The 27762-nt window shown below is 46.1% G+C and overlaps 1 protein-coding gene across 1 annotated transcript in view; it reads left to right on the plus strand.

Annotated features, from left to right (window-relative positions):
* LOC139245601 (DNA (cytosine-5)-methyltransferase 3-like) overlaps positions 1 to 27762 on the plus strand; it is a gene marked incomplete at its 5' end in the record, with an annotated part of 137698 nt that overhangs the window by 13738 nt on the left and 96198 nt on the right. Inside the window, 2 exons of the mRNA XM_070871198.1 lie at positions 24291 to 24362; positions 24460 to 24504. Coding sequence (XP_070727299.1) covers positions 24291 to 24362; positions 24460 to 24504 — 117 coding nt within the window. The remainder of the gene's footprint in view (positions 1 to 24290; positions 24363 to 24459; positions 24505 to 27762) is intronic.

The raw sequence follows: 27762 nt of genomic DNA on the forward strand, positions 1-27762 counted from the left end.
GATAGCTCAGAAAACAGCTAAGTCTGCTTGTTCCTTTCTCCTGCCGTGTTCTTGGCATTTTTCTTTCTTCCTGCCCCAAGGATGTGGTTTATTCAGCTATGGAGGAGAGGAAGTCTGAAACAGAAACAAGGGTTAGGACGACGACCAGTGAGATAGGCTCATTATGAAGTAATAAGTTTACAGTGGTGCAGGTGAACCCAGGCACTTTTCCCTTCAACCTTAACTGCGGTGGGGATAGTGAGTAACACCTGAAAGGGCCCCTCCCATCGTGGCTCTAGTCCCTTTCGAATCCATTTCTTAATCAGGACATACTTCCCTGGTGCCACGAGGGACGATTCGGGCAAAACTGGGAGGTCAAGGTGAGCCTCTCGAACCTGGTTGTGAGCTAGTCGCAGAGCCTGAGTCAGGGAAAGAACATAGGTGGTCATCAGTCGAGCTGGGATACCATATCTAGGAACAATTTCCCTCATTAACACCTTAACAACAGTTTGAGCCTTATTGTCCAGGGTAGGATAGGCTTCGATCCATTTACTAAACACATCTACTATTACTAACACATACTTGTAACACCGAACCCTTTGCAACTCAATGTAATCCAACTGTAAGGTCTCAAAGGGGCCTTCTGGTAGGGGCGTCTTACCCTGATCACAGGGGACTCCCTTCCTGGATTATGCTGTTGGCAAACAAGGCAACGACTACTGATGTTCTGGGCTAGCATCTGGAGTCTAGGGTGCCACCAAGTGGCCAAAAGAGTATCACTTGTTGTCCTTGCTCCACAATGAGTAGCAAAATGCATACATTCAATAACCCATAGAGCCAACTCGTCAGACATGCAAGTCTGTTCCGCGGGAGTGGTCCAGAGTTTAGAAACATTGTCATAAGTACATCCATAATCTTTCCATAACAGTTTATCTTTTTCAGGAGCGTCCTCCTGTGCTTTAATGACATCTTGGATGGTTGGCATTGGTTTTTCCGAGGCTAACTTATCCTTGGCAGGATTTTTAGTTTGACTCATCATTCTAGGCACCACCATTTGTTGTCCACAAGAGGACTTTTTAGCCTCTCTGTCAGCACAGCGGTTTCCTATGTCAACCGGAGAGTTTCCGGTAGTGTGGGCAGTGCACTTGACAATAGCAATACGTTTAGGGAGCATGAGGGCTTGCAACAAATTGGATACTAGTTGCCTATGAGATATCTCGTTTCCCTGTGAGGTCAGGAATCCCCTATTTTTCCATAACTGTCCGAAATCATGGGCTACCCCTAAGGCATACCTAGAGTCGGTATAGATATTGACTTTGAGGTCTTTGGCCAAGATACAGGCTCGGGTGAGGGCGAATAGTTCAGCTTGTTGGGCAGAACAGGCGGTTTCAAAGGCGGCCGATTGCAAGACTTGATCCTTCTGGTTTACTATGGCGTATCCTGAGATTCGTTTACCTTCTGGATTAATAGAAGACTCCCGTCCACATATATATTACAGTCTGGGTCTTCCATTGGTACGTCAACTAAATCTTCCCTGACCGATGAGGCCTCCTGAATTCAAGATAAACAATCATGACTGGGTTCTTCCTCATCTTGGGGTGGCTCAGTAAGAAAACAGGCCGGATTAATGGTAGTACAGTGCCGAAAGGTCATCTTAGGATTATTCAGTAGGTAGATCTCATATCTGCTTTGCCTGGCCATTGTAAGGTGTTAAGTCTGCAGTTGGCCCAGGAGGGCAGCTACGGAGTGAGAGGTGTACACAACAATATCCTGCTGGAGGGTAATGTTGGCAGCGGATTGAAGGCTATTGTAGATGGCGGTTAATATTTGAGTACATACAGGGTGCCCCAAGGCAACGGGGTCTATTTTGGAAGAGTAGTAGGCAACAGGCCTATGCTTATCCCCGTGTTTCTGAGTTAAGACAGCGGTAGCACAGTCTTTCAAGATTGTACAATACAGTTGAAAGGGCCGGTCATAGAGGGGCCGGCCCAAAGCCGGAGCTTGCAGCAGAGCTGTTTTTAGTTCCTTAAAGGCTTGGATGTCTGCAGTTTTTACTTCAAAGCTGCCTTCCTTATTTGTATACGGGGTGAGGTGCTTAGTCATCAGGGCAACATTAGGGATCCAGGATCTACAGTAATTGATCATCCCCAACCACTGTCGCATCTGTTTAGCCGTGCTAGGGACTGGAAACTGGCAAATTGGTTCGTCATCTGGGGAGGTTCTCTGTACAATCAAGCTACGTAATCGGGGGACGGTTGGCCAAAGGGGTTGTTCTGGGAGAAGTTAGTGTAAGATCCCCGTGCTCTCCCCCCTTGCCCCCCTCCTCTTCCTCCTCTTCCTCTTTCGTGCCGACGGGAGGGACACTCTCTACTCCAATGTCCTTCTTGCCCACATTTAAAGCATCCATCTCGTCTTTCCCAGCCCCGACCTCTTCCCATACCAGGCCGGGGACAGTAGGGCGGTCCGTAATTAGCAGGGCCCGGGCCATTTGGGTGTTTGGTATAACCATATCCTTGTTTATCCACCCAACCCTGCACGCAATACTACGGTTCCATCTGGTATTCCCTTGGGTCGGGTTTTGGTCCTTCCACCCGAGGTGGCTCTTCCTTTCTAGTCACGTATTCAGTCTTGACCCGGGTTGGGGGCGCACCTCCCCCCTCTCCTTTCTTTTCCTGCCAATAATATTTAACTGCCCTTTCCATCTGGGCTTTACTGTTATCTGCCCAATTCATATTATTTGTCCGGATAGCGTGAGCATTCGAATAGGGCAGACACTGAAGTAGGATAGCGCAGAATTGAGGTGAATTATCCCCTGCCCTGAAGGCATTGTCTCCTGATTGACCTCCGTATATTTCAATAAATCTTTCCATGAATTCGTCGGCAGTTTCTTCTCGTTTGGGTTTAGTTTCTAACACTGCTGCCATACTGATGGGCTTCTGAAGGGTCTTGCTGAGAGCATTAAAGATAGCGTCTAGGCGATCCTGGGCATTATTAGGATGGGCAGTCACTAACTCATCATGGGTGGCTCGCCTCAAATTTTCTAAGAACCGGACATGTTCAGTCGGGCTCAGGGTCTGCTGCACTAAGGACCACAAGTCTCTTGATTCCGCATTATAAACTCCAATGGTGAATCGGAGGCGATCTATAAACTTGACAGGTTCTCTCTTTCGATCTGGTATTGTAGCCAGGATAGCCATAATCTCATTCGGCTTCCATGGCACATATACATCTATGGTGGGGTGATCCGCAGCCTGTGCTGCATCCGGATTAGGCATGGGTCGAACTGGGAACTGCCTAGTTCCTACCCTAGTTTTCTGGATGGAAGTATTATTTCCTGAGGCCGTTTCTCTATCCGAAGAACACTCCGAGCCTGTAGAACTAATGCTGGAGCTTCGGCTATGACGAGTGGGTCGTTGCTGATGGCCCCGAGGTTCAGACTGAGAGCGGGGCTGATGAGAGTGCCCGCGTCGCCTCTCCGGACTAGGGGTCGCTGTTTTCTGAATGATCAGGCTACGTCTTCTAGTCTTAGATCTGGTCCTACCGGCTACAGGGTCTGTGAACTGAGGACTTGAGTCATGGTAGGAGTCACTATCTGAAGAGGAAGAGTCCGTCTGGGCTTTTTGGTTCATTGGTGTGGGGTTACGGCTATCGTCACCTCCTACCGCCGGAGTGTAGGGTGGAGGTTGGCGGGAAGGGGACTGTGGTGAGGGGCCCGGGGCTACGGGAGGCACTGTTGGGGTTGGGCGCCGAGTCAGTGACCATTCATCAAATTCATCATCCTCGGTCAACGCAAAGTCAACCATTCGACTACGTAGTCTATCGGTACTCTTCTCAGAGGTCCCAGGGGAACTCTTAGTACGTTTCTCGTGCGCGCACTCTTTCTTTAAGACGTCCACAGTTTTAACATGTCCTCCTTCAGTCAAGGACAGCCCTAATTTAGTGGCGTTTTCCTGCCAGCTTGACAGAAGGGACTCATCTTTCAGCTTTTGACAGTACTGTCTCCATTTGGCTATTAAATCCTTACCCTTTTTCCTCTCCCCTTTTTCCAAATTATTCCCTGTGCTTGTTTTACTACTTCCAAGCTTTTGGTGCCACCTAATGGCCATTGATCATCTCCTAATAATTTATTCAAAGTTCCAGATAACAGTCTAAATTGCCCAGCTCTTTCAGGGAATTCTTCACATAACTTCTGTAGCGGACTACCCGCATCCATAATTTTATCGACCTGATTACCCATCCTCGTGTCGCCCCGCATCGGATCGGGGTCCTAATTAATCCGAATCGTCCCCACGCCGCCCCGTGGTAGTCTCAGTTTAGCTTACCCAGAGCCTAGGTGGACCAAGTGATAAACAAGATCGACACTGTACCTGGCATAAGTACAATTTCAAATTTACACACTCCCACATCGCCCCGAGGCTTAATTCCCTGACCTCTGTGTTCCCTTACACGGTTCGCGCGATTCTCGATCTCTCCGTGTCGCCGCACGGTTTTCCTATTTTAGCTTGCTCTAGTTTCCCGATTTAAATCCAATCAGTGCCTAGACGGGCCAAGTGATATACAAGGTCGACATCACACCTGACTTGGACACTTATTTCCTAAGTTTAGAAAGTGTTCGCCAGATTGATCTGGATCTCGTTCAGACACCACCTGAGAACCAGCGAGTGGCTAAACTTTCCTCAGACTTTTGAAACCGGAGGAAACTGGAGCAGCATTGAAATTATACTTACTCCAGTGGCCATTTTCCTCTCGTCTCGTCCAAGGCTAGTCTAGCTCTTAATTTGCAAGTTTTCAGCAGTCGTCCGTTGAGATCCCACTTCTGACACCAAATGTTGATACTGGATTCTTTTCCCTTCAATCTGTTTCAGCAAATTCACTGACACACAAACACTTTTAGTCTTAGAAACATAAGACCTTTATTAGAGATTATCCAGCCGGGACCTGTTAGGATAAAGGGAACACTCTCAATTTGAGCCTGTCCACCCCTCTCCTGACAAGTTCCGTAACAGTACAAAAGCTCAACACTTATACATTGTTACAGCAGAACACATTTGAGTGACACTCAGTTTGTACAATCATTGGTCGACTTCCCTCATAGCATACCCAATTGCAGGCTAACAACTCTTTGACATAGGGCGGGCCCTATGGATGTGTTTACAGTTTCGGTCTACAAGCATTTCCCTATTTTACGGCTGTTTATAGCAGCCCCTTGTCTGACTCATGTCTGACTTTTGCTTTTCGCGTAACTCGTGTTTGACCACAACTCTGAGTAACCCCTTTTTGTGCTGACATTGTAGTTATCACAGCTTGACATCTTTGGTCAGCCATTTACCCATGATTCTTTCTAAAAGCCATTCTACACAAACTATTCTTCATAAACTATTCTCCTATTGCCTCTTCTCCTTCGATACACGTTCGCTGCCTTGCTATATACATTCTCATTCCCCCCTTTTATCATTCTATGAAAACCCTGGTGATAATTCCAGGAGTATCGCATTCAGCCGTTCGCATTCTTGTTTCTCATACTCCTCTTGATTCTCGAGTAAACTTTTAGTCTGTTGAACCAAATTCCGGGAGGTCGTGACTGTAAGAGTTTGCTCCAATTTCGCCATCATCACCTTACAACAGACATTAAAGCAGCCAATAATCAGACAACAAGTAACTATTATCACAACGAGAATGACTGCTCCATGCATTAAATAAGATCCCCAGGATCCTCCAAATAACCAATCCAACCAACCATCTCCTTTCTTTGGGCACTGCCTAAACTCATCCAGCTGCTTTTTTATGGCATCAATGGCTTGGGTGATATTGTATGATTCATCCGTGACATGTGTTATACAATTTGTCCCCTAAAATTGTGCACACTCCTCCTTGTTGGGCCAGCTGATAATCCACGGCATAGCGGGTTTGCTGCGTATACAATCTTAGTTCAGACAGCTCTCGGTTAATGGCATCCAGTCCCTTAGACGTGCTATTTCCCAAAATGATCAATCCACAAATAAGGTAGTTCCTATTTTTGGCACTAATTACCCCTGCTGATCCCCCTACAGATAGGGCCCCGAGGAACCCGTAGCCGAGTGATGATCCTAGCGTGATAGGATCCTCCCAATCGGCACAGAATTCCTTGCTGATGGCCCGTGTTACTATCCTTCTCCGGGTATGCCCCCTTTTGGGGCATGGGACAGTGAGTGGTCCTATAGTTCCTACTGCAAAGGGAGCGGGAGGGTCGGTGTTGCTGTCTGGAAGGTGCCGTTGAGGAAGAACACGAATCCTTCCTTAGCTCTATAACACTTTACGTTGGTGTTGCTAACACTCGTGAACTGCTTATACCACCAATTGCTAGGTTCCCTTGAATTTGAGCCCGATCCTACCAATTGGTAAGCATCAAACGGGTATGCCCATGTTTCTGAGCTGACATGAGTTCCGTTACACTGACCGCAGATAACTTGCCTTCCTGCGGTCACATTCAGGCATCTTTGCTCGTTACAGGTACAGGTAAACTGGCCTCTACGCACTTGACAGTGCTGACGGGCACACTGCGTCTGCACACAGGTGGCGTTCCCGGGGACCAGGGCATATACACAACCCCACCCTGAGAAGCAAAGTGGGTAGCTTGCAATGTCTGAGCATACCGCTCCGTTCTTTCCTTGGGATCCTCTGCACTCAGGATTCATGGAGTCTATTAATTCCACACATCTTCCCGGTATACCCTTTCTATATTCGCCCGTTTGTCCCTCACAGGGTGCGTCCGAGGTATCCGCCGTATATAAGTCGCGGGGGGTCCACCCAGGGGTAGCCACGAATAGGGCCTCTACTGATTGGGCTAGTGGGTAACACACAGTTCGATTGCCATGCAATCGGGTATGGGTCTGATAAAATAAGTTCTCCTGTAGCCCTTCCAGTTCAGCTAGGATAGCACAAGTTAGCACAATTATACCTGCTAGCTTACACATGTTTAGATAATTTTAGACGATACTATACATTAGTTAACAATAAGATAAGGATAGCTCAGAAAACAGCTAAGTCTGCTTGTTCCTTTCTCCTGCCGTGTTCTTGGCATTTTTCTTTCTTCCTGCCCCAAGGATGTGGTTTATTCAGCTATGGAGGAGAGGAAGTCTGAAACAGAAACAAGGGTTAGGACGACGACCAGTGAGATAGGCTCATTATGAAGTAATAAGTTTACAGTGGTGCAGGTGAACCCAGGCACTTTTCCCTTCAACCTTAACTGCGGTGGGGATAGTGAGTAACACCTGAAAGGGCCCCTCCCATCGTGGCTCTAGTCCCTTTCGAATCCATTTCTTAATCAGGACATACTTCCCTGGTGCCACGAGGGACGATTCGGGCAAAACTGGGAGGTCAAGGTGAGCCTCTCGAACCTGGTTGTGAGCTAGTCGCAGAGCCTGAGTCAGGGAAAGAACATAGGTGGTCATCAGTCGAGCTGGGATACCATATCTAGGAACAATTTCCCTCATTAACACCTTAACAACAGTTTGAGCCTTATTGTCCAGGGTAGGATAGGCTTCGATCCATTTACTAAACACATCTACTATTACTAACACATACTTGTAACACCGAACCCTTTGCAACTCAATGTAATCCAACTGTAAGGTCTCAAAGGGGCCTTCTGGTAGGGGCGTCTTACCCTGATCACAGGGGACTCCCTTCCTGGATTATGCTGTTGGCAAACAAGGCAACGACTACTGATGTTCTGGGCTAGCATCTGGAGTCTAGGGTGCCACCAAGTGGCCAAAAGAGTATCACTTGTTGTCCTTGCTCCACAATGAGTAGCAAAATGCATACATTCAATAACCCATAGAGCCAACTCGTCAGACATGCAAGTCTGTTCCGCGGGAGTGGTCCAGAGTTTAGAAACATTGTCATAAGTACATCCATAATCTTTCCATAACAGTTTATCTTTTTCAGGAGCGTCCTCCTGTGCTTTAATGACATCTTGGATGGTTGGCATTGGTTTTTCCGAGGCTAACTTATCCTTGGCAGGATTTTTAGTTTGACTCATCATTCTAGGCACCACCATTTGTTGTCCACAAGAGGACTTTTTAGCCTCTCTGTCAGCACAGCGGTTTCCTATGTCAACCGGAGAGTTTCCGGTAGTGTGGGCAGTGCACTTGACAATAGCAATACGTTTAGGGAGCATGAGGGCTTGCAACAAATTGGATACTAGTTGCCTATGAGATATCTCGTTTCCCTGTGAGGTCAGGAATCCCCTATTTTTCCATAACTGTCCGAAATCATGGGCTACCCCTAAGGCATACCTAGAGTCGGTATAGATATTGACTTTGAGGTCTTTGGCCAAGATACAGGCTCGGGTGAGGGCGAATAGTTCAGCTTGTTGGGCAGAACAGGCGGTTTCAAAGGCGGCCGATTGCAAGACTTGATCCTTCTGGTTTACTATGGCGTATCCTGAGATTCGTTTACCTTCTGGATTAATAGAAGAGCTCCCGTCCACATATATATTACAGTCTGGGTCTTCCATTGGTACGTCAACTAAATCTTCCCTGACCGATGAGGCCTCCTGAATTCAAGATAAACAATCATGACTGGGTTCTTCCTCATCTTGGGGTGGCTCAGTAAGAAAACAGGCCGGATTAATGGTAGTACAGTGCCGAAAGGTCATCTTAGGATTATTCAGTAGGTAGATCTCATATCTGCTTTGCCTGGCCATTGTAAGGTGTTAAGTCTGCAGTTGGCCCAGGAGGGCAGCTACGGAGTGAGAGGTGTACACAACAATATCCTGCTGGAGGGTAATGTTGGCAGCGGATTGAAGGCTATTGTAGATGGCGGTTAATATTTGAGTACATACAGGGTGCCCCAAGGCAACGGGGTCTATTTTGGAAGAGTAGTAGGCAACAGGCCTATGCTTATCCCCGTGTTTCTGAGTTAAGACAGCGGTAGCACAGTCTTTCAAGATTGTACAATACAGTTGAAAGGGCCGGTCATAGAGGGGCCGGCCCAAAGCCGGAGCTTGCAGCAGGGCTGTTTTTAGTTCCTTAAAGTCTTGGATGTCTGCAGTTTTTACTTCAAAGCTGCCTTCCTTATTTGTATACGGGGTGAGGTGCTTAGTCATCAGGGCAACATTAGGGATCCAGGATCTACAGTAATTGATCATCCCCAACCACTGTCGCATCTGTTTAGCCGTGCTAGGGACTGGAAACTGGCAAATTGGTTCGTCATCTGGGGAGGTTCTCTGTACAATCAAGCTACGTAATCGGGGGACGGTTGGCCAAAGGGGTTGTTCTGGGAGAAGTTAGTGTAAGATCCCCGTGCTCTCCCCCCTTGCCCCCCTCCTCTTCCTCCTCTTCCTCTTTCGTGCCGACGGGAGGGACACTCTCTACTCCAATGTCCTTCTTGCCCACATTTAAAGCATCCATCTCGTCTTTCCCAGCCCCGACCTCTTCCCATACCAGGCCGGGGACAGTAGGGCGGTCCGTAATTAGCAGGGCCCGGGCCATTTGGGTGTTTGGTATAACCATATCCTTGTTTATCCACCCAACCCTGCACGCAATACTACGGTTCCATCTGGTATTCCCTTGGGTCGGGTTTTGGTCCTTCCACCCGAGGTGGCTCTTCCTTTCTAGTCACGTATTCAGTCTTGACCCGGGTTGGGGGCGCACCTCCCCCCTCTCCTTTCTTTTCCTGCCAATAATATTTAACTGCCCTTTCCATCTGGGCTTTACTGTTATCTGCCCAATTCATATTATTTGTCCGGATAGCGTGAGCATTCGAATAGGGCAGACACTGAAGTAGGATAGCGCAGAATTGAGGTGAATTATCCCCTGCCCTGAAGGCATTGTCTCCTGATTGACCTCCGTATATTTCAATAAATCTTTCCATGAATTCGTCGGCAGTTTCTTCTCGTTTGGGTTTAGTTTCTAACACTGCTGCCATACTGATGGGCTTCTGAAGGGTCTTGCTGAGAGCATTAAAGATAGCGTCTAGGCGATCCTGGGCATTATTAGGATGGGCAGTCACTAACTCATCATGGGTGGCTCGCCTCAAATTTTCTAAGAACCGGACATGTTCAGTCGGGCTCAGGGTCTGCTGCACTAAGGACCACAAGTCTCTTGATTCCGCATTATAAACTCCAATGGTGAATCGGAGGCGATCTATAAACTTGACAGGTTCTCTCTTTCGATCTGGTATTGTAGCCAGGATAGCCATAATCTCATTCGGCTTCCATGGCACATATACATCTATGGTGGGGTGATCCGCAGCCTGTGCTGCATCCGGATTAGGCATGGGTCGAACTGGGAACTGCCTAGTTCCTACCCTAGTTTTCTGGATGGAAGTATTATTTCCTGAGGCCGTTTCTCTATCCGAAGAACACTCCGAGCCTGTAGAACTAATGCTGGAGCTTCGGCTATGACGAGTGGGTCGTTGCTGATGGCCCCGAGGTTCAGACTGAGAGCGGGGCTGATGAGAGTGCCCGCGTCGCCTCTCCGGACTAGGGGTCGCTGTTTTCTGAATGATCAGGCTACGTCTTCTAGTCTTAGATCTGGTCCTACCGGCTACAGGGTCTGTGAACTGAGGACTTGAGTCATGGTAGGAGTCACTATCTGAAGAGGAAGAGTCCGTCTGGGCTTTTTGGTTCATTGGTGTGGGGTTACGGCTATCGTCACCTCCTACCGCCGGAGTGTAGGGTGGAGGTTGGCGGGAAGGGGACTGTGGTGAGGGGCCCGGGGCTACGGGAGGCACTGTTGGGGTTGGGCGCCGAGTCAGTGACCATTCATCAAATTCATCATCCTCGGTCAACGCAAAGTCAACCATTCGACTACGTAGTCTATCGGTACTCTTCTCAGAGGTCCCAGGGGAACTCTTAGTACGTTTCTCGTGCGCGCACTCTTTCTTTAAGACGTCCACAGTTTTAACATGTCCTCCTTCAGTCAAGGACAGCCCTAATTTAGTGGCGTTTTCCTGCCAGCTTGACAGAAGGGACTCATCTTTCAGCTTTTGACAGTACTGTCTCCATTTGGCTATTAAATCCTTATCCCTTTTTCCTCTCCCCTTTTTCCAAATTATTCCCTGTGCTTGTTTTACTACTTCCAAGCTTTTGGTGCCACCTAATGGCCATTGATCATCTCCTAATAATTTATTCAAAGTTCCAGATAACAGTCTAAATTGCCCAGCTCTTTCAGGGAATTCTTCACATAACTTCTGTAGCGGACTACCCGCATCCATAGTTTTATCGACCTGATTACCCATCCTCGCGTCGCGCCGCGTCGGATCGGGGTCCTAATTAATCCGAATCGTCCCCACGCCGCCCCGTGGTAGTCTCAGTTTAGCTTACCCAGAGCCTAGGTGGACCAAGTGATATACAAGATCGACACTGTACCTGGCGAAAGTACAATTTCAAATTTACACACTCCCACGTCGCCCCGAGGCTTAATTCCCTGACCTCCGTGTTCCCTTACACGGTTCGCGCGATTCTCGATCTCTCCGTGTCGCCGCACGGTTTTCCTATTTTAGCTTGCTCTAGTTTCCCGATTTAAATCCAATCAGTGCCTAGACGGGCCAAGTGATATACAAGGTCGACATCACACCTGACTTGGACACTTATTTCCTAAGTTTAGAAAGTGTTCGCCAGATTGATCTGGATCTCGTTCAGACACCACCTGAGAACCAGCGAGTGGCTAAACTTTCCTCAGACTTTTGAAACCGGAGGAAACTGGAGCAGCATTGAAATTATACTTACTCCAGTGGCCATTTTCCTCTCGTCTCGTCCAAGGCTAGTCTAGCTCTTAATTTGCAAGTTTTCAGCAGTCGTCCGTTGAGATCCCACTTCTGACACCAAATGTTGATACTGGATTCTTTTCCCTTCAATCTGTTTCAGCAAATTCACTGACACACAAACACTTTTAGTCTTAGAAACATAAGACCTTTATTAGAGATTATCCAGCCGGGACCTGTTAGGATAAAGGGAACACTCTCAATTTGAGCCTGTCCACCCCTCTCCTGACAAGTTCCGTAACAGTACAAAAGCTCAACACTTATACATTGTTACAGCAGAACACATTTGAGTGACACTCAGTTTGTACAATCATTGGTCGACTTCCCTCATAGCATACCCAATTGCAGGCTAACAACTCTTTGACATAGGGCGGGCCCTATGGATGTGTTTACAGTTTCGGTCTACAAGCATTTCCCTATTTTGCGGCTGTTTATAGCAGCCCCTCGTCTGACTCATGTCTGACTTTTGCTTTTTCGCGTAACTCGTGTTTGACCACAACTCTGAGTAACCCCTTTTTGTGCTGACATTGTAGTTATCACAGCTTGACATCTTTGGTCAGCCATTTACCCATGATTCTTTCTAAAAGCCATTCTACACAAACTATTCTTCATAAACTATTCTCCTATTGCCTCTTCTCCTTCGATACACGTTCGCTGCCTTGCTATATACATTCTCACTACCTCCAGGCAGAACTCTTCCCCCTGATTAATCGCACCCAATGCAGGTGCTGTCTGCAAATCCCTTTTCAGATAAGTGAATACCTCCTGGAAATTGAGGTCCCACTCCCATTCGACTCCCTTGCGGAGGAGCCGAAGTAGAGGGGTTGCCATGGCTGCATAACCCTGCAGTAACCAGTGAGTCCCAGGAAAGACCTGACCCCCGATACGTTTTGGGGAGCCTGGGATCTCTTGTATTGCCTTATGCCTGGCTTCATCAATGGCCCTCTCACCCACTCTGATGGTCAGTCCGAGGAATTTCACCTCCTTCTGACCAACCTGTGCTTTCTTCGGGTTAACTTTAAAACCAGCCTCCCTTAATAGTTTTAGCAGCTCGTCCAGCAGTGGCCTGTGCTCCTCTCTATCCGAAGAGAAAAGGAGAATGTCGTCCACATACTGAATGAGCTGCTGGGGCTGGCTAAATTGTTTCAGAGCATTGTCCATGCTCTGGTGGAAAATGGAGGGACTGTTGTGAAAACCCTGGGGAAGACACGTCTAAGTATACTGTTGTCCTTTAAACGTAAAGGCAAACTTATATTGATCTTCCCAGCGGAGGGGGATTGACCATAACCCATTGGAACTATCCAGCACCGTGACATGGTCGCAGTCGCTGGGATATTTTCGATCAGGTCGGCGACAGCTGTGACTGTGGACACGCAAGTTGGGATGTTGTTGTTGAGGATCCAATAGTCCACAGTGGCTCTCCACGACTGGTTGGGTTTCTTGACCGGCCAGAGTGGGGAGTTCACGTGCATGGCAATCGTTCTCAACACTTCCTTTTATACGAAGGATCCCAGCGCCATTTCCAAGTCTGCCTCCGCTTCCCGGGTATTATGTATAACTTTCATGGTTATACATAACAAAATATATGGAATTATTTTGCCATATTTACAAATCAAGCTTAACCACATGTTTTCTGTTTCGAAGAGGATACTTTCGCTCTCGAACAGAACCTTCCAAACATGGTGTCGAACTTAGACTCATTCGAGGCTGATCTGAGGCAAGTTCTCCTCCAAGGGATGCCCTTGATTTACATTTGAACTCTCTATAACTTCAGACTGTTTGTCCGCCTAGCTCGGACTCAGACTTAAATTCTGACTTTCTCTTGGACTTGTTTCCAGTATATTTGATGTAGGATATGCTACTGCTACTTTACTTGTATCAAAACTATCTGATGAGTCAGAAATAATTGAATCATTCCAACCTTCAACTCCTTCCACGGCTGTAGGTAAAATATGATCAATGTGAATAAATTTATCCTGTCCATGATCAAACATCTTTACCAAATATGTGCGAGGACCACATATCTTCACCACTCTTCCTAGTAACCACTTTACCCATTTATGGTGATGGTTCTTCACTCTCACCTTCTGGTTTAATTTCACACTTCTCTCTTTTACTCTACCTCTATCATGATTCTCTTTCTGTCTTAATTGTTTCTCTTCTATGGACTGTGCCAAGTTTGGTTTTAACAACGTGAATCTGGTCCGTGGCTGTCATTTGAGAAACAACTCTGCTGGTGTTCTACCAATAGTTGTATGAGGAGTATTAGGACACGTAATTAGAAAATTAGCCAATTTGTGGTCCAATGACAACTGTCATTTCTTTGGATTTGGATCCAACATCTCTTTCATAAGGGCATGTTTTACAATTTGTACTCTGCGCTCTGCTGCACCATTTGAAGTAGGGTGGTACGGTGGAACCTTGGTATGTTACACACTATTTTTGCTCGTGACCTATGCAAATTCTTCTGAACAAAATTGTGGTCCGTTATCAGAAACAATTTCTTCTGGGAGGCTGTATGTAGAAAATAATCTTTGCAAATTGTCCAATGTTTTATTTGTTGTTATTTTCCACATTGGCAACACCTAGACCCACTTCGAATGGTTATCAATTACAATGAACAATTGTTGCCCTTTTCGGTCAGAAAAATGTAACCTTAGCCACACCCTGGGAAGTTATTTCCATGGCTGTAATGGTACTAATGGTGGTTTCTTGCTTACCGATTGACATGTCGTACACTGACTGATGATGTACTCTATATCTTTATCTAGACCTGGCCACCATAAATAACTGCGTGCAAAACTCTTGGTCAAGCACATTCCCAGGTTCTGGTCATGGACGTCTCCTAATAATTTGGACCTGAATTTATTTGGTATAACCACTCTTGCATCCCACATGATACAATCTTTATCGACTGATAATTCATTCCTACGAATGAAGAATGGATGAATATCTTTGTCTGTTACTTCGTTTGGCCAGCCATTTGCAATATAATCATACATCTTTGACATAACTGGGTCATGTCTGGTTGCTCTACCAATCTCTTCAGCTGTGATTGGCAATTCATCAATGTATGAAAAATAGAACACTTCTTTCCTATCGGGTCTAACTTATGATGGGGAAGGCAATCTAGGCATAGCATCAGCATTACTATAATCAGTTGATCGTCTGTATTCAACATATGTATATGCCGACAACATCAAAGCCCATTTGGGCTGCAGCTAATGTTGGAACTGGGAACTTTGGATGGAGGATTGCTGTCAGAGGCTTATGATCCATAACAATGGTAAACTTATGACCATGCAAGTATTTGTGGAACTTTTTGACCCCAAAAGTTAATGCTCATGCTTCTCTTTTGATGTGTGCCTAATTACGCTCACTTGTAAGAATTCGGCAAAAACAGACTTTTTGACATTGTTTGGACACATTTTCTGTTACTGCAGAGAAGCATCCAGCACTGACTTAGGGCAGTTCCAAACATGTTTAATTTGAATACACATCAGCTGGGTGGGAATGAATCAATGGCTGAAAGCAGGGACATCATGGTTGATTGGCGCCTTTTATCATGGAATGGGAACCCATAAGTGAGACATTAATCAAAGTGGCCAGTGTTCCGGCCATCGAAAGACAAAGGAAAGCTATTTGATCACAGACTAGTCAGAACCAGATCCACAGGAAGAGGCCCAGTTGACAAAGGAACAGGTCAAAGACTTGATTTTGCTTTTCAGTTGGACTGCCTCGGGCGAACCAACAGTTGAAAGTTTGGCGCAAGAAGAAGCTTTTTGCAAGTGTAAGAGATGGCAGTTGCAGCCACCTCTCTCTCTCCCCTCTTCTATGCCTGCTTGCTTTGTTCAACGCACAAGGACAGAGCACTCCATCTGGGATGGAGAGAAGAAACACCATCCACAAGCAAAGAGAGCCTTACTACTTCGACTGGGAAGCAGACCTTGAGACTGGACTTGAATACCACACATTGGTATGGACCCAGAAGATACGCCTCATCGGGAGAAGCAGCGAGTAAGCCAGAGGGGTAATAGTGAGCATTTATCTCAGCCCACACATCTTTCAGACCATCGGATAGTGTGAAAGGGTGTTGTGTGTCCCAACCAAGCCTTAGGGGTTAGTGGGGAGGTTAGGGAAAGAATCGTACGCGTACGCACATTCTGTTGGACAGATTTCAGTGGTACACTTTTGAATCCGGGCAGGGGTGTTTTAGACATGGGTACTTCGCGTTAGGGGCCTGTTTAGACAGGCCAGACTGTGTGTTATACTGTGTTTGTTTGTTTTACACAACCAGGGTGTGTTTTTACTGGGTGCAGGTGTGTGCTTTAACTTGAATGAAAGCATTGTGATGGTTGAGACCGAAAAGATCTGTCTATGACTGTATATTATTTTTCACGACTACAATTCCGGTGTCTAGAACTGTTGTAAAGGGGGTGATTCGAAACCACAAAGGGCAAAACCACTTACATACTGGCACTGAGAATGCATGAAGCAAAAGCAATTGGTCTCTCCTCCCCACTGTGTAGTACATGAGAGATCACTGCCCCAACTCCATATGGAGAGGCATTACATGCTAGCTTGATCTCCTTAGATACGTCATAGTGAACTTACATGGTGCTCTCTACCAATTGACTTTTACACTCCTTGAATGCTGTGTCATATTGTTCTGACCACTTCCAATGGACCTGTTTTTTCAATAGTTCATTCAGTGAATGTAACACTGTAGCCAAATTTTGTAGGAACTTCCCATAATAGTTCAAAAGACCCAAAAATGATCGAAGTTCAGTGACATTCTTGGGAGTGGGTGCATTTCTGATTGCATCCAGCTTTCCCTTGGTTGGATGTAAACCATCTTTGTCTGCCCTGTACCTAAAGTACTCCATTGAGTTTTGAAATACTCACATTTGCGAGCAGTCACTTGTACTCTCTGCTTCTCTAGCCGTTTGAGGACTTCATTCAATATGTTATTTGCCTATTAGAATTTGCTGAAATTAGTATGTCATCTTCAATACCTTGCAAAATCTGGTTCATCACCCCTTGGAATATGGCAGGGGTGGAAGATATTCCAAATGATAGCCTATTAAATTGATATAGACCTAGATGAGTATTTATAGTCAAGCATGACTTGGACTCCTCATCTAGGCATTCGTAAGATCTAATTTTGAGAAAATCTGACCACCTGTCAGTGTTGTGAACAAATCTTTTACATTCGGCAATGTATTGGGGACATTACCCTCTACAACCTGGTTTACGGTTACATTATAATCACCACACAACCTTACCTTACCATCTGACTTAGGAACAACAACAATGGGTGTAGCCCAATTACATAGATCTATCTTAAAAATAATGTTCTCAGTCTCTAGTCTTTTGAGTTCTTGCTCAACATTCTCCTTGAGTGCATATGGTACGGGACGTGGCTTGCAGTAAACTGGTCTAGCGGCCTTCTGTACCCTGACACTCGCCTTGAAGCCTTGGATCGGACTGCCTATTTCACAGAACACCTTCGGATATTTCTGGATGACATCATCCTTTGATGCAAATCTCATTTCAACACGAAAAATCTCACTTCAATCCAGCTTCAGTGATCCCAACCAATTTCTTCCGAGTAAGGCAGGCAGAGTGGCAAGCTCTGAAATTGATCCTTGCATTTCACCGGTATGGTGATACAACCTCGCAGCTCTATCTTGGATTTCTCCCATGGGAAATCAGGCAATTTGTCGAGGTATAGCAATTCCGGTACTACACTCACGGATGCACCAGTGTCGATTTCCATGTTCCTGCAACATCTACATGGATGATGATACTTTTTGAATCGTTGTTAGATATCCTCGTGCTCCTGATGATGTGTAGCTCTAAAAGCTCCTCGTCCTGTTGTTTTTCTTCCATGCTATGTACTCTCTGGGAATTTCTACTTATAGCTTTGAAAGTTGGTTTACTCTTCAGTGGGCATGCTTTCGCAAGATGCCCAGTTTTCCTGCAGAAGAAACACTCTGCCTTCACATATGGACAACTTTGAACAATGTGTTGTCCCAGGCACCGATAGCATGACTTCAATGCTCTGTTACCATTGCCAGTTGCTGAGACCTTGAGGCCCAACTGCCTTTTACTTTTAACCTGCAGGCAATTCACCTCGGTTGTCTGACGACTGGAAATATTACGAAATTCTCGGGAATATTGGTCGGCCATGTCCATTGATATAGCTGTGACACGCTAAATCAAAAGTCAAGTTAGGAGTTGTCAATAACTTTCTTCTGATCGCATCATTTTTCATCCTACAAACAAAGCGATCACGTAATGCTCGGTCCTGAGTGTTTTGAAATTACAGTGAATAGCTAGCTTTTTTAATGCTACCATGTACTCACTGATATTTTCTTCGGTTAACTGATTTTGTATTCCGAAACGATAACTTTCAGCAATTTCCAGGGGCTCAGGACTGTAGTGTTGTTTTAACTTAGTTAAAATCTGCTAAAGTGATGTATCCTTTTTCAGGGTTTCAAACACCTCGGGCCCTGCTTCAGTTAAGAAAAAAGCACGTTTTCTTTCCAGCACCACCCAGTTATGGTTTTCAGTATTGGGGACTTTGATGATACTATTTGCAGTGAAAAGCATTTCTAGCCACTCCACATACGCTCTGAAACTTCCACGGTTGTGTTGAAACTCCCCCAAACGCCCTTTTATTCCCATAGGCATTGCCATCTGGACTCTGGCAGTGCCGCATTAGTCCATTGAGTGGAGCTATATATATTACACCGGGAAAAACTGTTTCTGAGGCCATGACATAGGATCCCCATCCACCCAAATCTCTACTCCAGTCACCCGTCCACAATCATGTTTGTGAGTGGCGAATGCTGCGAGGTTATTCCTCATATCCATCTGGTACTGGGCTGGGGTAGTATTGACCAACTGTTCCAGGTCGTAACTCCCCTTGGGTTTCATGGTGCACACACTACCCCTGCCCCCCTTGTCCCTGGGAATAACTACCACCTCTTCCACCTTGTCTGATCCTACTGCCCCCCATAGGCAGCGATTCCTCATGTTTACAATGATCCTGTGTGCTAACCTAAAATCGGACCCGATGAATCCCCACCCAGGTTGCTCCCATTTCATTAACACACACTCCCACGTGGTGGTGAGGGATCTTAATTCTATCTTTAGGGGTTTGGACTTCACTCCCGCCTATTCGCTCTCTGTGAACCCTATTAAACTAAATGGGACCTTGTCAGACCAGGACGAGTTAGTTGGGCCCTTTGGATGGACCACCGTGCTTGAAGCTCCAGTGTCCACCAAATACTTCCCCCTGTACCGTCTCGACCCCCATCTTCACACAGGGCCTGCCCCACTCATCGTAGAGGAGTGGACACAGATACTGAGGGTGGGCACGTTCTAGTCAGGATGAGGGAGGGCACACGGGCTCGGTCAGCATAACGCTGCTTATGGCAGCGTCTAGCATCCCTCTGTCTTTCCCTAGCACCATGCAGAGGGCTGCCACCAGGACCTCGAAGGGTTCCTCAATCGCCCTTTTCACCTCGGTGGGCTGGCGTTTCCTCCCAGGAGGTCCTCCTTGGCCGGGTCCCATTTTCTGGAGAGGGCAGTCCTGTCTCCAGTGCTCCATTTCTCCACACCTAAAACAAGTATTACACTCGTCAGTGTGGGGCCCCTCCTGATGCCATTCCCTCCTATCCCCTTTACTGGCCTTAATCACGTGGATTACTTTTGGTCTCTTCTCCGCAGCTGGTCTTAAAGGCCAGTCCTAACTTACGGGGCACGCCTGCCTCCATGTTTGCGGGGTCCTTGGCTTTAACCCGTGGCAAGCTGTTCGCGATTAGGGTCCTGAGCCAGTGATTTCTGAGGGCTCCAATCAGTGGCACACGATTTGACGCCCCTCCAGTTGCCCTTGCGTAACTGGCCATAGCCTGTCACCAAAGGCAACTGGTGCCTTGCTGGCCAACTGTAGGGTCCGCTCTACCTGTGAGAATGGATTATCCTGGGTATGTCCCATCGCTCTCAGGATTGCCTCCTTTAACCCCCCTATGGTGCCTCATCCAGCTTTCATGTCTGTGGACAAGTTCTGATATAGTTTCGCATCCAGGGAAAACAGTATCAGCCTGTGGGTCTTGTCATCATTGCACCCATTAATCCCCCCTACTTGCTCGATTTCCGTGAAGTGAACCAAGGGATCCCCATCCTGTTTTAACTTTGGTAGCTCAGCTACCATGGTCTGTAACTGAGGGGTGGTGAATGGGACCACGTAATCATTATGTAACGGTCCTTGGTCGTCGTTTGGTGCGGGTGGGCTGTACCTCTGTTGCCGCAGAGGACACATTGGTCTCGGTTGCAACTCTGGTGCCATTGGGACTCCCCTAACCTGAGCTTCCTCCTCCTGTACCGGTGGAGGTTCCTGCCCTTCCCATTCAACCCGCCATTTGCCCAGCGCTATAAGGCAGTCCATGCCTCGGGCTCCTGACAAAGCTTGGGTTAAGTTCTTAATTCTTTGCTCGCCGGGACCATGGGCACAATCCTCGTAGCTACGACTCCTAGCTGCCCTGTAAGTGGCCTTAATGTTCCTTAACTGGCTTTCTAGCTCTTCAGCTTTTGCTGCTAACCTGGCGTTTTCTTCTCTTAACACATGCTCATTGCACTTGGCTTCCGTGACCTGGCATCGGAGGTACTCCCCAACATTACGGGAAGATTCATTCAATGCTCGCCTCTCCTGCCTCTCCTCATACAAGTCCTCCACTAACCTTTTACCCACTATCTCTCTAGTGTCAGACTGCTCTTCTGACACTTTCAGCCCCACTTTGAGTCATTCGACCTCATGCCGGAGCAGTCGGACTTGGCTTTGTAGGCACAAGAGCCAAACTGCCTTTTCCTTTGACACTTATGCTTTACACTCCCTGAGCACTCTGCAGCCCTATCCTGAGGGTGGTCAGAATGAACCATGTCCAGCACCCATTGCTGGGCCACATTAATCTTTGTAAAAATGTTTGGGGCTATCCTATCCTCCATACCGGATCTTTTACTTTCCACACTGGTCATTCTCACAGATATATCCGTAACCTTTCCGGTCCCTTCGTGGTTGCCAGATCTGTAAGTGGTCAGTCTACAGTTATTTCCGAATGGTTTTGAGGCCTCGCCGTAGGGTCCAAATTCATAAGGGTTTTTAACTTGGCAGTGACCGGTGCCAAATCGGTCCTGCCTTGCTTGCTGCGCTACGGGTTGGTTTTCCGCAGAGACCGGTGCCAATAGGTCTCTCACAGTTATCCAATCTGCTGTTTATGATTTAACACCCGCTTATTGCAAGCACACCAACCCTGTCCTTATGCTCGGGCGAAAAGAGTTACAACGATTGTCTTGTAGTGAGACATGGACCAATGTTTCAAGTTCAAAATCACAAAAGGTTTATTACAACAGATCAACACCTCCACTCCACTTGCCAGATGCTTGTGAAGTAGAACCACACAGTGCAGTAATACCCAGTAAAATAGTGCACTTTCCTTGTTAGCCTTACAACAGACCAACCCTTCCCATGGACCGACCTACCTCTAAACCCCACTCTGGTTTGGTTAGGGCACACTGACACCTCCTCACACACTTACATAGATCGGTTGGTGAGCGTGCAACTATTGAGTTCTCACCCAATTCACCCTTCCTTGCTCGCTGGTCCTTCCTCAGCGGTTCGATTCCACGGCTCCGTGCTTGACTGAAGCATGCGAGATCCAGGTTGAAGTTGAAGTCCAGCGGGTTGGAGAATATAAGAACATAAGAAATAGGAGCAGGAGTAGGCCATACGGCCCCTTGAGCCTGCTCCGCCATTCAACACGATCATGGCTGATTCGATCATGGACTCAGGTCCAATTCCCTGCCCGCTCTCCTTATTCCTTTATCGTTTAAGAAACTATCTATTTCTGTCTTTAATTTATTCAATGTCCCAGCTTCCACAGCTCTCTGAGGCAGCGAATTCCACAGATCCACAACCCACTGAGAGAAGAAATTTCTCCTCCTCTCAGTTTTAAATGGGCGGCCCCTTGTTCTAAGATTATGCCTTCTCGTTCTAGTCTCCCCTATCCTCTTTGCATCCACCTTATCAAGTCCCCTCATAATCTTATACATTTCGATAAGAACACCTCTCATTCTTCTGAATTCCAATGAATAGAAGCCCAACCTACTCAACCTTTCCTCATAAGTCAACTACCTCATCTCCAGAATCAACCTAGTGAACCTTCTCTGAACTGCCTCCAAAGCAAGTATATCCTTTCGTAAATATGGAAACCAAAACTGCACGCAGTATTCCAGGTGTGGCCTCACCAATACCCTGTACAACTGTAGCAAGACTTCCCTGCTTTTATACTCCATCCCCTTTGCCAAGATTCCATTGGCCTTCCTGATTACTTGCTGTACCTGCATACTAACCGTTTGTGTTTCATGCATAAGTACCCCCAGGTCCCGCTGTACTGCAGCACTTTGCAATCTTTCTCCATTTAAATAATAACTTGCTCTTTGATTTTTTTCTGCCAAAGTGCATGACCTCACACTTTCCAACATTATACTCCATCTGCCAAATTTTTGCCCACTCACTTAGCCTGACTATGTCCTTTTGCAGATTTACCTTTTATGTTAACTGCCATTCTATTCTCATACCCTCTTTTTGCCCCTGTGTGCATGAGTGTGTGTGCGACTGAATGTGTGAATGAATGTGTGTGTGTGTGTGTGCACATGTGTGAGAATGTGATACTGAGTGAGTCATTGAGTGAGGGGAGGAAGATTAATGAGAAGCGGATGGTACTAGCCCTGACTTTCGCGAAGCCCTTCAGCCTTCCCATGGCCCATTCTATATTCTCTGGCAAACCAAGTTTATTAGCGCAATGGTCCAGACGAGATGCGGAAGTGGTGAAGTCACTTTTCCAAATGGACATGAGTTCAGTAGCATCGTGTGCCCTGCATCACTGCAGATATGCAAAACATGCGTTCTGAGGGTATAACGTGCGTGAAAAGGGTGCGAGGAATACTGCGTAAGGTTTTGGTTTCCATATTTACAAAAGGATATACCTGCTTTGGAGGCAGTTCAGAGAAGGTTCACAAGGTTGATTCCGGGGATGAGGGGGTTGACTTATGAGGAAAGGTTGAATAGGTTGGGCCTCTAATCATTGGAATTCAGAAGAATGAGAGGTGATCTTATCGAAATGTATAAGATTATGAGGGGGCTTGACAAGGTGGATGCAGAGAGGATGTTTCCGCTGATAGGAGACTAGAACTAGAGGGCATAATCTTAGAATAATGGGCCGCCCATTTAAAACTGAGATGAGGAGAAATTTCTTCTCTCAGAGGGTTGTAAATCTGTGGAATTTGCTGCCTCAGAAAGTTGTGGAAGCTGAGACATTGAATACATTTAAGACAGAAATAAACGATAAGGAAATAAGGGGTTATGGGGAGCTGGCAGGGAAGTGGACCTGAGTCCATGATCAGATCAGCTATGATCGTATTAAATGGCGGAGCAGGCTCAAGGGTCCATATGGCCTTCTCCTGCTCCTATTTCTTATGTTTTTATGTTAAACGGTTCGTGAGCTTGATGCTTTGCCCATCTATCTGCTATAGTGCAGTGCTGATGAGCCTCACCTTACCAGGCTTCTTCAGGATATCGATTTATGACCATATCTACTTCCAGGACCTTTGGATAGTTGACATCACATCGATTCTCCATCAGTGCTACATTGAAGTGTCAGCCGAGATTATGTGCTCATGTTTCGGACTCAAGTGAGAGTCCAGGCTGACATCTGGCAGTTTGAATTGAGTCTCGAGACTCATACATAACTTTTATTTTAGAAAATGCAGAATTCATTTAAACCTATGACATAAAGCAACTGGTCTAAGCATGTACCTGCACTGAAGCAGGAACGAGTCTGAAAGACAATTAATCTTTATACTCACTTTTGGTCTGGCTCTTGAAATTCTACCACAGTATTCAGCTGTAAAATTTGGACGCTGCTGTTAATGTTTAATTTTATTGATCATCACGATTTTATTTAACAGCATTTGTGGCAATGTTAAAGTATGTTCATAAAAGTAAATTCTCCCTACTGTTTCCTGCTGAAACTTAGAGCTGCGGGTGGGGTTCCTGTCCAACAGGTGACGACATATGCTGTCTGACTCGGGATAAAGTTAGGAGCCGGAGCCAGAGTCGCTAAACTGGACCAAACGAGGCCAGTGAGTGAATACTGAAATTATTTAAATGCTCCAGTAATAACCTTTGTGGGTACTTTTCAAATGATATAACTCAGCTGGCAGCGATTAGAAAAACATAAAAATGCACGTTTTAAATTAATGTTATTTTTGGTGTATTGATAAGTAGAACATTCACCCACTGATTCCAGCAGATTATCATCGGTAAGTCAGTCACGACCCAGCGCTTCCCTTCCTGTCTGTGGTTGGGTAGATTTCATTCTGATTCTAAGGCTGCTTAAACCAATTCATTGGGTATGAGTTAACTTACTGGGTCGTGTTTTCGTGCTGCAATATGCTGGTTACTTTTATTTAACATTAAATTTCAATTTGCTCATTTGCAGTGGAGCTGCTGTCTTTAGTGAGGAATGTGGTAATTCAAGGAGAACTCGTGCGTCAAGACTCCTGGGGCAAAGGTAAGCAGAACAGATCTGCTGCTCCCACTTCCAGTGCTGTTTCTATTTTTAACCAGCTGAACTGCCTGCTAATTAAAGCACTTCATCTTACTTTCAGATCAGATCGCGTTGGAGATCAAGAATAATAAAAGGCGCATAGAAGGTAGGCCCACCTTTAGACTAGTATTTTACTGGAAGCTGCATCAACCTGCTGAAATTGCTCCTCACTGTATTACTGTATTTGTAGATATGTAAAAAGATTCATTCTTGGGATGTGGGCATCACTGACAAGGCCAGCATTTATTGTCCATGCTTAGTTGCTCTATTTGCAGTTTGAATCAGGCATGAAGGACCAAACTGACTCCAAAGAGCAGCAGAGTGAGACTTCCTCCTGCGGGAGATTCACTCTGGTGTCAGGTGAGGCTTGGCCCAATCACTGCAACATCAGTGTGAAGTGAAATAGTTCTGCATTGACACTACAATTGTAATGTGAAGGCAACTTTAATCAACGTAAATCTGTCAACATTGATTCGTTTGGAGGTTCTCACTTTGTTATTGGTCACTGACAAGTTCACATCAGGGACAAACACCCCTCACACCCTACTCTGATACATGCATTAATGGTAACACCCTTGGTTAGAACCAGATGGGGACTTATTCATGGAATTCCCCCATAAAAATGACACAAATTTTAGCTCTGGCTTTCACTGAAGTCACAGAGCTCACCTCTGGCTCCCCCTGCCCCCAATCTAGGGTTGGCTGAAAGGAGAAAATATGTTGGAGGGGCATCCATTAATTTTGATGTATGGCGGGTCCTCTCACCTATGGCACCATCTGGAGGATGCTGGTATCTGATAACCTATAAAGATGAAAGTACTAGCACGCTGCTGGTGTCACGAAGGTCACGTAAGTTCAGTGAAGATCACATTGCAAAGAAAGAAAAAGAAGAAAGAACTTGTATTTTGGCTTTTAGGTTTTCAGGACGTCCCAAAGCACTTCATATTCAGTGAAGTAATTTTTGAAGTGTTGTCACTGTTTTAATGTCTGTCTGGAAAGGTAGCAGCCAATCTCCACACAGCAAGATCCCACAACAGCAATGAAATAAATGATTAGATTATGAGTATGCCAGCTGGAGATTGTTACATAAAGGGTGCAGATTCTAAACAGATAGCAATTGGAGGGGAATGGAGGCAGCTCACGCACTTGGTACAACATTATGGAGTACATCAATTGGGAAAGCAGGCAAGCAGACTAAAGCAAGAGAGTGCAGTAATGCTGACAGGAAGGAGGCACAGTTTAAAATCTGGTAAAAGATGGGAAGTAAATTCAAGGCAGTCCAGACCAGAAATTAATGACCAGGGACTTTGAGTAGGAGGAAGATTCACAGAGATACAGCAGCAAGTGAAGCTAGCCTCAAGTGGGATTATGTAAAATAGTGCAACAGAAAAGGACCAAACAAAGGAAATCCATTTGAAAAGGTTGGAGACCAGATCCTCGAAGTTTAGGAAAAATTACTAAAAGTGACAGTATGTGAGGAAGAAAGAAGAAACTACAAGACATGAATAAGTAAAGGAAACCAACAGAAACACAACAAAAGAGAGTGAGACGTGGGCAACAGATCAGGGAGACTCTGCTAAAAGTGAATACCCCAAAAAAAGAAAGGAAAGAGAATCAGAATTTGCAGAGTTCGTTATCACATTTCTCAAAAATATCCCAAAAGCTTCACAACCAATTAATATTTGATTAAAATGTCACTGATGCTGTGTAGGCAGCAGAAAGAATGGAAAAGTCTCGATGGAAAGCTCAGCAATAGAATTGTGCTGCAGTGCAAAGACTGTAAAACCAAGTAAATAGCTGAGACCAAACATATGTAGAGTAAGGATCAAGGACAGACTTAGGTAGGTAAAGAGACCATGTGCAGTCAAAGGGACAGACGTTGACAAGCCAGCAACTATACAAGCAGCAAGAGCAGAGGAATCAAAATGGAGTGTTGCTAACCTACCTCAGTGAGAGTTTGAAGAGGACAAGATCTAAGAGTGTGAGTTTTCGAAGTTATGGAGACAGGTAGGTGTGGAGTTTACTTGTGGTTCGGAGACATATAACCGCGGGGAGCCTCTGACCACAATTTCCAGCTCCATGATGCACCAAGACTGACCTACAGTCTAAAAACTCTTGGGGATAATTTTCAGCCCTAAGTTTGGGGTTAATTTTCAGGGGCAATAGTACGGCGTGAGGAGGAGATGTTTGGTGGGCAGGAAGCATCCATGACGGCACCAGTCGTGAGGCCCGGGGTCATTTTAACTCTCGGGCCTTATTTCAACTTTTGAAAATCAGACTCCCACCTGAAGTCATTAGAAAGGATGAAATGGCCGGGGGGCAGGTGTGGGAAATCGCATGGCAGCAAGCTGCCAATGAGGACCCAAGAAAACGGTCAACGGTTGAGGGGGGGGGGGGGGCGGGGGGGGGAATGGTTCCAAGATGATCGTGGTCATGGGAAGGAGAAGGGAAGCCTAGGGCAGGAGAGGCCAAGGATGCCTTGCGGGGCCTCGGTGAGCACTCGTGCTCCTCAAGGTCCAAATGGAAACAAAAATCAAATGAAATATCTTACTTTTGTTGGCCTCTTTTGGCCATGAATCATAGAGTGATTACAGCACAGAAGGAGGCCATTCGGCCCATCAAGCTCATGCCGGCTCTCTGCAAGAGCACCTCAGCTCCTCCCATACCCCCAACTTTACCTCGTAGCCCAGAAAATGATTTTCCTTCAGGTACTTATCCAATTCCCTTTTGAACCCACAATTGAGTGGCTGCCACCAGCTTCCACTGTCAGCTCCGGCACTAAGCTTCACTGCTGAGACTAGCAGTTAAAATCATGCCGAGGTCTGAATGATGTCTTATGACCCTCGACATTTCAATATTAATAGTGAAATATTGATGCTGTCCAAAAGTGAGGAGTTAAAACGTGTTGGGAAAGTAACTGAAAATGCTCGACCAGCATTTCAACCACCTGCAGGGTTAAAATCGGAACTTTAGAGTCTTGCTGACTGAGCTGATATTTTACCAAACACAGGACTCTTTCTGCAATTGGCATCAACTCCCCTGATCTATAAAGTAGAAAAAATTCTGCTCCCAAATCTTCCCTCACTGATCCCTTCTGGAAAATGCAAATGTTACTTTTGTGGCTTTGTGCATAGTAGTGGTCAGAAAATCGCGTGTAGTGTGAGCCAATAGCATAGAGCCAGAAATTACCCCTTGCACCTCTGTGGAGTTCAAGAGAGCGGAGAGTCAGACAGAATGGTGATGGCTCTCACGATAAAATATCCAGCTGACACATGAGGAATGGTCATTTCAGTAAGGTACTGGGGAGCTGCCAATACCCATTAAACTACAGCCTGGCAAGAATCATCACCTTCAGGAGAGAAGC

The sequence above is a fragment of the Pristiophorus japonicus genome, unplaced genomic scaffold (assembly GCF_044704955.1).
Source record: "Pristiophorus japonicus isolate sPriJap1 unplaced genomic scaffold, sPriJap1.hap1 HAP1_SCAFFOLD_224, whole genome shotgun sequence".
NCBI lineage: Eukaryota > Metazoa > Chordata > Chondrichthyes > Pristiophoridae > Pristiophorus > Pristiophorus japonicus.